The sequence below is a fragment of the Brassica rapa genome, chromosome A05, assembly GCF_000309985.2.
Source record: "Brassica rapa cultivar Chiifu-401-42 chromosome A05, CAAS_Brap_v3.01, whole genome shotgun sequence".
Classification (NCBI taxonomy): domain Eukaryota; kingdom Viridiplantae; phylum Streptophyta; class Magnoliopsida; order Brassicales; family Brassicaceae; genus Brassica; species Brassica rapa.
Window position 1 is genome coordinate 3,191,797 of NC_024799.2, and position 13,155 is coordinate 3,204,951.

A 13,155-nucleotide genomic window follows, 5' to 3' on the forward strand; every position below is an offset into this window, starting at 1 on the left:
TAATGCGATTAACCTGGGTTCTTAAGATGGAGCTCTTAGTTTTAGGTATGAATCGTAACAAAAGTTAAGAATCATTTTTTAAATAAAAGATATAGAAACCGATTTTTAGTCGAAAATATATTAAAAAAATATCAAATCATGAGTTAAGAATTCAGGTTAATCATGCTCGCTCTTAAGAAACTTTCTTTCTAATTAAAGGACAATGTGAATGCATAAAAGAAAAGAAAATTTTTATTTGATTTTAAGAAAATGAAACATAAATGAGTGGTTATACTATTAATAATTTTTTCACTTTAGAAACTTCGAAGGATTCTAACACCCTGTAATTAGAAGCTGACCCTGTAATTTAATGCATAGCCTATAAAGTTTCAACAGCCCAAGTCAAGCATAACTTGTAGTTGCATGTACAGCTAACAAATCAGAGTATCTACTACTTTAACTTATAAACGAATCTAGAAATTGCATTTATACTTAGTCAATCACACAGAGTTACGAACACTGCACACCAGATCCAGATTGTTCTCGGTGATCGTTCCTCCCTTCAAACGCAAGCAAAACATGAAACCCTTCGCGACCAATCGCGATCTCCGCAAAACCCCAACGCTCATCAAGATCTCCGCCGTAATCCTCGCCACCGCCGCCTTCTTCTACTTGGGCAAGCACTTGTCCAACGACGGCTACAAGCAGCTCGTCTTCTTCTCCTCCTCCTCCTCGGAGAACTCGATCCCGGAAGTCTCAATCTCTCCCAACAGCAACAAAACCTTCAATCTATCCTCGATCATCCCTCCCAATCACACCGAGATCGAAACAGCACAGCCGATTCCCTCACCAGTGACGGCGACGGAGACGAAAGCTAATCCTCCTCCGATTCCGATTCCGATTCCGATTCCGATTGCCTCTCCGCCTCCGCCGGCTCCGATCCGGACCTTCGGGGTACTAGACGCGAACGGCGTGATGTCCGACGATTTCGAGGTAGGTGACTTCGAGGACGAAGCTATTGAAGAGTCACGGAACAAGACGGAGATCGTAGAACTGAGAAACGACGGCGTATCGAGACCTAGAGTTAGGGTTAAGAAGTTCGCGATGTGTCGCGAGAGTATGAGAGAGTATATACCTTGTTTGGATAACGCTGATGCGGTTAAGAAGCTTAGATCGACGGAGCGTGGAGAGAAGTTCGAGCGTCATTGCCCTGTGAAAGGCAGAGGGTTGAATTGCTTGGTGCCGTCTCCTAAAGGCTATCGTCAGCCTATTCCATGGCCTCGAAGCCGTGACGAGGTATTATTATTCATCTGCTTGCGATATTGAAAGATTTGTTTTAGGTTAGTTAGAGAACATGCCTTGAGGTTTACTTGACTAGTGTTTAGAACTGATTTGTTAGATGATTCCGTAGCTTAGAAGCCGTGATGATGTAATCCTCTGCTTGCAATCTTAAAAGTTTTGTATTTTATTTGGAAAAAAATTCAGAATAGTATTTAGGATTTGGTAGATGATTCCATGGCCTATAAGCTGTGTTGATGTATTCGAATGCTTGCAATCTTAAAAGGTTTGCATTTTATTTGGAAGATTCAGAGAACATGTATTAAGGTTTGCTTGAATAGTAGTGTTTAGAATTGATTTGCTAGATGATTCCATTGCTTAGAAGCTTTAACGAGGTTATTCATATGCTTGTAATCTTACAAGTTTTGCTTTTTATCTGGAAGATTCAGAGAACAATCAGAACATGTCTTGAGATTTACTTGAATAGTATTTAGAATTGATTTGCTAGATGATTCCATGGCTTAGAAGCCGTGATGATGTATTCCTCTGCTTGCAATCTTAAATTTTTTGCTTTTTTAACCAGAGAACATGTCTTGGGGTTTGCTTAACTAGTATTTAGATTTGATTTGATAGATGATTTGGTTTTACGGATAGGTGTGGTTCAGCAATGTTCCTCATACTCGGCTTGTTGAAGATAAAGGTGGACAAAACTGGATTTCAAGAGATCCACGAGATAAGAGCAAGTTTAAGTTTCCTGGTGGCGGTACACAGTTTATTCATGGAGCTGACGAGTACTTGGATCAGATCTCTAAGGTATGCTCATTGTTCTTGCTTGGCGTTTTTTATCTGATGTTGAAGTCTGACTTTGTGTCTGCAGATGGTTTCTGATATCACGTTTGGCAAGCGTATTCGGGTTGCGTTGGATGTTGGTTGTGGCGTGGCGAGTTTTGGTGCTTATCTATTGTCACGCAATGTTTTGACGATGTCTGTTGCGCCAAAAGATGTACATGAGAATCAGATTCAGTTTGCTCTTGAGCGTGGTGTGCCTGCTATGGCGGCTGCATTTGCTACGAGGCGTTTGTTGTATCCAAGCCAAGCGTTTGATCTTATTCATTGTTCGAGGTGTAGGATTAACTGGACTCGTGATGGTAAGGTTCTCTTGTGTGCTTGCTTTGTCTGGACTCGCAATTACTGTAGCTTTTAGCTCCCTGTGATGAACTACGCTTTATCTTCTATTCCTTTTTGGGAAAATTCTTATTCTGCTGTTTCATTTTTTGTGATGAAGATGGAATTTTTCTCCTTGAGATCAATAGAATGCTGCGGGCTGGAGGGTATTTTGCTTGGGCTGCACAACCTGTTTACAAGCATGAGGCGGCTTTGGAAGAACAGTGGACAGGTAACAACACTTTTAATCTGCTTCGAGCTACTCATCATGGCACGTAGCCTTGTTAGAGAAAAATGAGGAACATGGAATGTCGGAGTGACATTCCTTTTTTTCATTTAATCTGCTCTTTTAGTCTGACGTTTTGGTTTCCAGAGATGCTGAATCTTACGACTAGCCTTTGCTGGAAACTGGTAAAGAAGGAAGGATACATTGCAATCTGGCAGAAGCCCCTCAACAACAACTGTTATTTGAGTCGTGAGGCTGGAACCAAACCTCCTCTTTGCGATGAATCTGATGACCCCGATAATGTTTGGTACAGCTGCTCAATCTTTCTGTTTTCTTTTGATTGTGAAACAAGCACATACCTTGCTAAAGCACTGAACAAATTAATGAAGGCTATATTTAACTTATGCTGCGAGTATTGCATCAAAACTTCAACTTTTTTCAGTTTGGTATGGTTGATTGTACCTAGTCTGCCTTCGACTTGGTCAATGATAATGTGTGTAGAAAATCACACTTTCTATGTCTCATATTCTCTTGTTCCCACTTCTATGTCTCAAACTGTTGTGTTCATGCTTTAGGTACACAAACCTGAAACCTTGTATCAGTCGCATACCTGAGAATGGATCTGGAGGCAGTGTTCCTTCATGGCCTGCCCGTCTCCACACTCCACCAGATAGGCTACAGACGATAACATTTGATTCCTACATTGCTAGGAAAGAACTATTCAAGGCAGAGTCAAGATTCTGGAATGAAATAGTTGGGGGTTATATCCGTGCCTTAAAGTGGAGAAAGATGAAACTAAGAAACGTTTTGGACATGAGAGCAGGCTTTGGCGGGTATGAAAATGATTTCTTTCTGTTGAGTACTATGTCTGCATATATACCTCACTTTCTTAGCTGATCTCACTTTGTTTGTGGCAGATTTGCAGCTGCACTAAATGATCATAAACTCGATTGCTGGGTTCTCAGTGTAGTTCCTGTCAGCGGGCCTAACACATTGCCCGTCATTTATGATCGTGGGCTATTAGGAGTAATGCACGATTGGTACTTCTTTTCTCCTTAAATCTATCATATAAAAACCTAAAATTATGGAATTGATATTTGCTTTTTCCTGCTCATGATTCCTGCTGTTCTACATGTATTGTTGCTTTTCCTGCTCTTGTTTATCAGTCTGTAGTTAAACTTAAGAGTAAGGCTCTGGCTCAAGATAAATTTAATAAGCCTTGAATTCTACCACAGGTGTGAACCATTTGATACATACCCGAGGACATACGACTTCTTACATGCCTCAGGACTCTTCTCAGTCGAAAGAAAAAGGTAAGATAGGTCTCCGTAACACAATCTCAAAGTGATAAACTCATGTCCACAATTAATGATGATCACATATGACCATTCTACTTTTGTACATAAGTTATAATGCTGAATATTAGTTTATCATTCAAGAATTGCTTTGGTTGTATCAGATGCGAGATGTCAACCATCTTGTTAGAGATGGACCGGATATTGAGACCGGGAGGGCGAGCATACATTAGGGATACAATAGATGTAATGGATGAAATTCAAGAGATCACAAAGGCAATGGGTTGGCATACATCTCTGCGTGACACATCCGAGGGTCCTCACTCAAGTTACAGGATTCTAACATGTGAGAAGCGTCTCCCTCGAGCTTAATACCACACAAAACCACACTGGCACTTAGTCTACACAAAGCATATCGTTTGGTAATATCTCTTTACTGTTAGTATTTCTTCTTCCCCTCATTATGTAACTGTAAATTTGATTGTGGTGTATTACTGAGTAAAGTCTTACCTAGTCCTCAGACTTTTAGTAACAACAGTTCTGCATTTGCTATTCTGTTGATTGTAACAAAGGATCCATAAGAAAATAAAAAAGAAGCTCGCGACTTTCTCCAAGTTGAAAAATACAATACGTCCATGATAATGTTATAGTGTGTCTCTTGAACCATGTCTGCATGGCTCATTCTACTGCTTAAATTCTTGGCTTCCACATCTGTACACGATGGCTTTGACTTATTGGTTCAGCATTGTGACCCTGATTCTGACTAGATTCTGCTGGTGTATTTCTCATTTGTTGTTTCCGTTTCTTGTATTGACTCTTCTGCTGCGTTTGAGTTTGTGTAATTACAGGCCGAGTTTGTCCTCGGAAAGCCTCGATACCATGGTATACTACTTACTACTTGGAAAGAAGTGTGTATGTTGAACAGTTACCCCCACACCACATCTACATAGCTACATCATAGATGGAAGCCATAGTAATAGTTTGAGAAAAAAATAGTAATAATTTGTTTTGCTGTTAGCAGTTAGTAGAAACTATGATTAGAATGTTAACCATATGATTTGTGTATAAACAATAATGTGTGGTATAAACCATATGGTATATAATTGTTTTAGTGATAAAATTAGAAATCAACAATATTGGCTAAAGACAATTTCTCTCAGCCAATCACTTCACTTCACACCGTATTTGGAACAAGACTACCACTTAGAAATGTCAATATCCATAATTTGGAATTTTATTGTATGAAGAATTCTGTAGAAGTTTCTTGATCTCATCCTCAGCCCAAAAAAGGCAACAAAATCATTTTCCAAAAGCGTATGTGGTAATAAATAGTGTTATAACCTTCACTCAAGCTAACGCCAAATACAAAACAAGTGGCACATATGAGCCGTTTCAAGACAACCTCATAAAGACATTCCACGTGGACCAATCATGTCAGAATCCTCCTCACCATCTTCCTTGTGACGCCACGTGGCAATTTGGCCCATCATCATCGTGTGGCGCTCGGAGAGTTAAGAAGAGATAACGAGTTGTCGTGTTGTTGATCAGTCGGTCTATAAATCTCTCTGTTTCTTGCCCACGCCAACACCTATCTATCACTGCTTCTCCGATCAAGTACACTCTCTCTCTCCTCAGCTTCTTGCGTGACAAACACTCGTCGCAGTCGTGAGAAATGGCCGCCGCAGTTTCCACCGTCGGTGCCATCAACAGAGCTCCGGTACTCCAATCAGTCTTACTTACACATGTGTTATCCACTTGACTAGATTTGTCTTCAGTATGTCGTTAGAACCTACAAGACTTTAACTAGAGAGATACTTTGATGCTTTAGTACACACTGTTCAAAATCCTGTTTGCTTTGGTTAGAATGAATTCAGTTTGTTCTGATTGAATATGTCTCTAAACCGGTTCTTGAACTATTTGAACCAATGAAGTTTCAAAACTGAGTTTAGCCTCTGTGTGGTTGCAGTTGAGCTTGAACGGGTCCGGAGCAGGAGCTGCTTCAGTCCCAGCAACAACCTTATTGGGAAAGAAAGTTGTAACATCATCAAGATTCTCACAGAGCAACAAGAAGAGCAACGGATCATCATTCAAGGTGGTTGCTGTGAAAGAAGACAAACAAACCGATGGAGACAGATGGAGGGGACTTGCCTACGACACATCTGATGACCAACAAGACATCACCAGAGGCAAAGGTATGGTTGACTCTGTCTTCCAAGCTCCTATGGGAACCGGAACTCACAACGCCGTCCTTAGCTCCTATGAGTACATCAGCCAGGGTCTTAAGCAGTAAGTTTTCATCTCTCTAAAGATCTCTCATTAGTTTCATAGGTTTTTAGAATTTTTTGGTTTATAAATTGTTTTTTGTTTCTTGTTGATAAATAGATACAACTTGGACAACATGATGGATGGGCTTTACATTGCTCCGGCTTTCATGGACAAACTTGTTGTTCACATCACCAAGAACTTCTTGACCTTGCCTAACATCAAGGTACTAATCTCACAGTTTTGTTTAGTTTCATATTTGAGTTATTACACACCAAAGAGTCCAACTATATTGGTCTTGATTCTTTATAGGTTCCACTTATTTTGGGTATTTGGGGAGGCAAAGGTCAAGGTAAATCTTTCCAGTGTGAGCTTGTCATGGCCAAGATGGGCATCAAGTGAGTCCATCTAATCTATTACTCCTTTGTTTCAATATAATTGATGTTTAAGGTTTTTCCACGCTGATTAAAGAATTACTAACTTTTATTCAATTTATATATCTTGTTTGTATAAAAATAGCAATAAATATAACCAATAAAAAATTATATTGCAGAATAAAAATCATTGAAAGAATAAATAACATTTTTTTATAGAAACTTGAAAACATTACTTAAATTAAAACAAAAAAAAACTAAAACATGATCACTTTAAAATGAAAGTATCAACAAAAATCTAAAACATATTTAACTCTTTTTGTAGCCCAATCATGATGAGTGCTGGAGAGCTTGAGAGCGGGAACGCAGGAGAACCAGCCAAGCTGATCCGTCAAAGGTACCGTGAAGCAGCAGACATGATCAAGAAAGGAAAGATGTGTGTTCTCTTCATCAACGATCTTGACGCTGGTGCGGGTCGTATGGGTGGCACTACTCAGTACACTGTCAACAACCAGATGGTTAACGCAACGCTCATGAACATTGCTGATAACCCCACCAACGTCCAGCTCCCAGGAATGTACAACAAGGAAGAAAACGCGCGTGTACCAATCATTGTTACCGGTAACGATTTCTCCACTCTCTACGCTCCTCTCATCCGTGATGGACGTATGGAGAAGTTCTACTGGGCGCCGACTCGTGAAGACCGTATTGGTGTCTGCAAGGGTATCTTCAGAACTGACAAGATCAAGGATGAAGATATTGTCAAGCTTGTTGATCAGTTCCCTGGCCAATCCATTGGTAATACTCCATCTGTTTCATATTAATTATCAAAAGTGCAAGTAAAATTTAATTAAAAATTAATTTATTTAATTTTAAATATAAATAATAAAAATACAATTGACTATACAATTTTGAATAAAATTAAAGTTATATAAATTAATATATTATGAAACAACAAACTTTTATAAAACATCATGTATATTGAAACGGAAGAAGTAGTAAAGATCTATTTGTTGGTGTTTTTGTATACGATTCTGATTCTTGATTTTCTTGTAATAGATTTCTTCGGTGCCTTGAGGGCTAGAGTGTACGATGATGAAGTGAGGAAGTTCGTTGAAGGACTCGGAGTGGAGAAGATAGGGAAGAGGCTGGTGAACTCGAGGGAAGGTCCTCCAAAGTTTGAGCAACCAGAGATGACACTTGATAAGCTTATGGAGTATGGAAACATGCTTGTGATGGAACAAGAGAACGTCAAGAGAGTCCAACTTGCTGACCAATACCTTAACGAGGCTGCGTTGGGAGACGCAAACGCGGACGCTATCGGCCGCGGAACTTTCTACGGTTAGAGCTCGAGGTTTGAAACTTCTTAATTTGTTTATTGAATCAGTTGGATATAAATGAAACTGTAAAAAAGTAGGAAGGTGAGAGGGAGAGAGGGAAAGAGAGAGACTGGAATTAGGGTTTCTGAAATTTTGAAGTGTAACTTGCCTTGCAGGAAAAGCAGCACAGCAAGTGAACCTTCCTGTGCCAGAAGGGTGTACTGATCCTGCGGCTAAGAACTTTGATCCAACGGCTAGAAGTGATGATGGAACTTGTGTCTACACCTTTTGAGCTTTCTCCTAATTATTATTAATTTGTACTCTCTTTTTTGCCTTTTGTGTAATTGCGAATTGGTGGTTCTTGTCCTCTTTTGTTACTCTTTGTTTTTATGATCATGTGCAAACATATTCATATATCAAAATTTGCCTTCTCATAAAAACATTTCTCAACTTTGTTTTTCTTCTGCTTCACGTTTCTTCTCCCAATTCTTAATGCATTGATTACAGTATAGATAAAATAATTAGAGATTCAAAGAAGTTAAAAAGAAACAAAACCTTCTAATCGCTCCCAGACTATTTATCCCATTTACGGTAACAGATAAGTCAAAAGAGTACTTTGGCCAAAGAAACAAAACGAGGAAGTTTTGATGCAAAATTTCAGATGTTAATGGGGCTCTCAGGGCCTTTTTAACTTTTATAAGTATAATGGGCTTCTTTGCTATTACTAGTACAATTGATTCCCACCATACATAGTGGAAGATAAAAGATAATTAAAATGGTTCCCATTTTCAATATAGTTTTTACCAAACAAATGTGGAATATAGCTTTTTTCTTTGTTTAATGTAAAGTCAAAGCTCAAAAGCAAAGCATGTTAATGTTAAAAATATATTCTGCAATTTAAAAGTATTTTGTTTTTAATTGCCTAAATCATTTACTTTACTTCTATAACCGTAAGATTCTTAAATTTGTTTTTATTATTTTATTTGGCAGCAGTTTCAAACTGAAAAAGTTACACGACCAAAAATAATAATAAAACGGTTCAAACAAAAAGAAAAAAAAAAACAAGAAGAGGCATGAGAAAGAGAATGTGACAACAGCACACGAGTTGGACGGTTATGTACACGCCATTCCTCTTCTTGTTAAGACAAACCACGACCGTGTCTTCTCTCTCTCTATAACTCTCAAACCGTATGTTCTTTCCTTCAAGATTCTGATTACAGATCTCTATCCCCATGGCTTCTGGATCTCACTGGTGCTACAGTTGCAGCCGCTTCGTCCTAATCACCAATTCCATCTCCTGTCCTGATTGCGACGGAGGCTTCCTCGAACACCTCCACCAAACCCCCGATTCATTCCACCGTCAGCACCGCAGCCCCACCAGATTCCCTACTCCTCCCACAAGCAACCGATCTCCCAATCCAGTCATCGTCCTCCGCGGATCTAATCCATCCGATCGATCCCCTTTCCAGATGTACTACGACGACGGTTCAGACTCAGGTCTCAGACCGTTACCCCCGAGCATGACGGAGTTTCTCCTAGGCTCCGGGTTCGATCGGTTGCTCGATCAAATCTCTCAGATCGAGCTCAACAACAACAGCAATAACTCATGTGATCATCCGCCAGCTTCTAAATCAGCCGTCGAAGCTTTGCCGGTGATCCAAATCGCTCCGACTCATCTGGAATCGGATTCTCAGTCTCACTGCGCTGTTTGTAAAGAAACGTTCATTCTCGACTCGGCAGCTCGTGAGATGCCGTGTAACCATATATACCACCCTGACTGCATCCTCCCCTGGCTCGCCATTCGTAACTCCTGCCCCGTTTGCCGCCACGAGCTTCCGGCGGAGGAGGAGGATGATGTGGCAGCTACTACGGTTGCGGGACGTGAGGAGGCGGGGGAGGAGGATTCCTCGGCGGGGATGACGATTTGGAGGTTGCCGGGTGGAGGATTCGCTGTGGGGAGGGTCCCCGGTGGATGGAGAGGAGGAATGCCGGTGGTGTACACGGAGGTTGACGGTGGGAGACTCGGAGAAGAGAGGCTTCCGAGAAGGGTAGCTAGAAGAGGAGGAAGTAGTAGAGAGAGATCGGGTGGGTTTGCGGGTCGGATCATGAGACTCTTTGGATGTTTCAGCGGGTCATCTGGATCCATAGCATCAGGGTCTGGGTCCGGGTCCGGGTCAAGATCAAACCGTAGGAGCAGGTCGTCGTTTGCTTTGTTTAGGACAGCTTCTTCAAGGAGACGACATTGGCTAGCTTCATAAGTTAAACACAGCATGATGGTTCCTTTCTTGTAAGATTTTTTTCGTGTAATGATTATATCTCTATGCGAGTAAAATTTATACAAAAGTTTTTAGGTCAAGTGAGATTGATAGAATTGAATTATTTGGTGAATATTTGGACGTTCATTTGTGTTACCTTACGTACCACTGAATAGGGAAAGAACAATGGTTTGTGGCCGTAAGTCCTAGCCTTAGTTACTTATCTTACAAGTCGTAACAGTTTCTTTAATGTTTAAAGCTCATGGTTTATTTCCACATCCACATAGAGAAAGTTATGTTGGACAGCATTGTACAGCTATACAAACTTTGAACTACAGACAGAACAAATGATACGATGCCTCCTAGAGGTTTAGAATCTTAGAAAGGCCGAATAATTATTTGTGAGGTCAGTATCTACAGAGCAAAATGTGAAGGAAAGCAATAATAGAGTTTTACAACGCATCTGATGATGCTCTATATTATTGGAGACAGCCTTTGTAATTTATAGACCACTATAATGTCACACACTATCGTATCAAAGATGGATTACCATTTTATCAAACATTAATACGACCATTTGCCTTATTAGGTAGACAAAAAACACTAATTACTTTGTAGATTATGCTATAATCATGAATTGAAAACATCTTCCCTTATTGAGCCGCCTGGGAAATTTCTGTAATCAAAACAGTTGATGTAGACAGAATAAAGACTTTTCTCAAATAATGTTCCTTAAAATAACTAGTGTAAACATTCCAACGAGGGCATCTAGTGTCGCCTATTGTTACCTACCAAACATAAGCTAAACACTTAGAGAGTGACATAGAATGGCATTATATAGCGCGGATTGCGTTCAAATTGCTTCCTGCACGGACGACATAAGACATGCACGCACTTTAAAATATATATATATGTAAAATGTTGTTATTTGTAGGCAATGTTTGAGGTAGATCACTAATTTTCTTGTCTTATTCTGCAGCACATTCTTCACTTCCTCGATTTGTGGTTTTCGAGTGTGATTTAAATAAGTACTTTCAATTTTTTCCGAAAATCAGATTGCATCAAATAAAGATAAAATCAGATTTTAGTTTGTTTTGTTTATAACTTTTTTTACTGTTTTAAGATAGTTTGGGTCGATTATTATCAGAAAGGTATGGAGAGACATGTTCTTGACATATATCATTATTTGCTACCATTGTCAATATAGGACATATATATAGATAAATTTCTCTTTTGTCTAACAAGATGCTTAATAAAGCATGCGCTTGCTCAACCTGACCTCACAATGAGCCCTGCCTAGCACTATAGCGTACACATAAGATTCACTAAAATTGGATGCTGAATTCACAGTACATTAGCAGAAGTTTACTAAACAAACATACATGCACACGCTAATCGAAATAATAGACTCAGAAAGAGTCAATTGGCAGCCTAATGAGTAAATGGGACAAACCAGTTCACACAGAGTCGTAACGTATTGATCTTCTTCGATCACTTTCACACTCACGACTAAATCTTGGATGACTTCCAAAAATCTTAACATACCATAATACTACAAGTCTACACGCAAGATTATACGGTTAAGAGAGCTGGTCCCCATACGCAATGGTCTGGCCTTGCCACGGAAAATACATAAGAATACAAATAACACATTTATTCCAAAATTGACTATCAATTCATTTTTAGAATTTTTCTTGGCTTTGGTTTTTCGACGATTGTTTGAATATTACTAATTTTGTAGACCTTTAATATCACAAAATACTAAAATAGGATAACCACTAAATTATTGACGATAAATTAATTGAAATAATACATATTTATCATAATTTACAATACTTATGTGACAAACGGGTCTATATCAAGGTTAGCCTTGCAAATGGCATGCAAATCAAACGAAAATTCAACTAAACGGGTCTATATCAAAACTAACCTTGAACATCCTACATCCACACGACTTCAATATACAGGCTTGTAACCAACTAAAGTAAATGCAAGTTTACAAATATAAGTGGTTCTTTAAGAAGATAATAGATGTGTAGCCCAATCCCAAGAGTCTTAAGTTGGGTGCAAAACCAGCTACTGTGAAATTGAATCCTACTACCATTACCCATTTACCCTAAGAAAAATCTACAACATATATTATATTCCAAAAATTAAAGATGCATATTATTTGTTTAAAAGAGATCATAGCCAGAACAGTGCACGCCCATGACTAGAAGATATTGATGGTGCGCTAGCATAGTAGCATGATAACCATCCCATCCAAGTTCTGTTTTGGTGGAGACTAACTCATCTTCCATAAAGTTTCTTCAGTCATTCACATGATTAGCTTGGTCCATAATTCATAGCCAATCACCCTGAGGAAAAAAATGGCAACATTTAATGCACAAGGCGTCATTCATATCTCCTACAAATGTTTAAATTATTTAAGTAGGTATTTGTCAACACCTTGGAATCAATTTTGATTTATGTGTGATTTTGACAACTAAAATATCCACGTCGCAGCTGTAACTCTATAATCGTATTTGTTGAGACCCATTGTCCTAACACCAAACTATTTTTGTTGGTACATGGTTGAAAGAAAAGGACGTTAAGTTATTTGGTAACACAATAGGAAAGAGTTGTTGAGCATTGGGAATAACTTAGGAATGGGTTGCCTCCAGCACACATTGACAAACTTTCTGATCGATTTCATATCCACCTTTCGCCAACTTTGACAAACTTTGCTAAATTACAATAAAATAATTTAACTTTCGTTTTCCCTAAAATATACTAGAAGGCTAGCAGGACTTGGTTTGACGTGCTATTGGGGAGGTAATCTCCAATTTTATATTAAAGGTAAATATTTATCTTAAAAATATTTTATTTAGATCATTTTGAATATTCAGTGCATGCATTACGTATACGACGGTCAGTTAGGTGATGGGAAACAAAGACGAGACAGTATATGATGGGAAGAAATGAGATAGAATGTGAAGAGACAAAAATTTAAACTTTGTTTTC

At 39.0% G+C, this 13,155-nt stretch overlaps 3 protein-coding genes across 6 annotated transcripts; all 3 read left to right on the forward strand.

Moving 5' to 3' along the window:
- Window positions 1–379: 379 nt before the first annotated feature.
- On the forward strand, window positions 380–4,567 carry LOC103867015 (probable methyltransferase PMT11). Its single transcript, XM_009145040.3, has 9 exons — window positions 380–1,275; window positions 1,912–2,070; window positions 2,135–2,405; window positions 2,543–2,653; window positions 2,795–2,954; window positions 3,223–3,480; window positions 3,565–3,687; window positions 3,883–3,960; window positions 4,107–4,567. The coding sequence occupies exons 1-9, from the start codon at window positions 559–561 to the stop codon at window positions 4,312–4,314; spliced, it is 2,085 nt and encodes a 694-aa protein (XP_009143288.1). The 5' UTR covers window positions 380–558; the 3' UTR covers window positions 4,315–4,567.
- An 801-nt stretch (window positions 4,568–5,368) lies between these two features.
- LOC103867016 (ribulose bisphosphate carboxylase/oxygenase activase, chloroplastic) lies at window positions 5,369–8,347 on the forward strand. Of its 4 annotated transcripts, XM_033292898.1 has the most exons (8): window positions 5,369–5,412; window positions 5,606–5,638; window positions 5,909–6,228; window positions 6,325–6,430; window positions 6,517–6,602; window positions 6,904–7,376; window positions 7,638–7,919; window positions 8,074–8,347. In XM_033292898.1, exons 2-8 carry the CDS (start codon window positions 5,615–5,617, stop codon window positions 8,187–8,189), a joined length of 1,407 nt encoding a protein of 468 aa, XP_033148789.1. In that variant the 5' UTR covers window positions 5,369–5,412; window positions 5,606–5,614; the 3' UTR covers window positions 8,190–8,347. The 4 variants fall into 4 exon arrangements, with proteins under 4 accessions (XP_033148789.1, XP_033148788.1, XP_009143290.2 ...); XM_033292897.1 differs by lacking the exon at window positions 5,369–5,412 and having other exon boundaries at window positions 5,419–5,638; XM_009145042.2 differs by lacking the exon at window positions 5,369–5,412 and having other exon boundaries at window positions 5,530–5,659.
- A 642-nt stretch (window positions 8,348–8,989) lies between these two features.
- Window positions 8,990–10,375, forward strand: LOC103867017 (probable E3 ubiquitin-protein ligase RHC2A). Its single transcript, XM_009145044.3, has one exon. It carries the CDS (start codon window positions 9,130–9,132, stop codon window positions 10,153–10,155), a length of 1,026 nt encoding a protein of 341 aa, XP_009143292.1. The 5' UTR covers window positions 8,990–9,129; the 3' UTR covers window positions 10,156–10,375.
- Window positions 10,376–13,155: the final 2,780 nt, after the last annotated feature.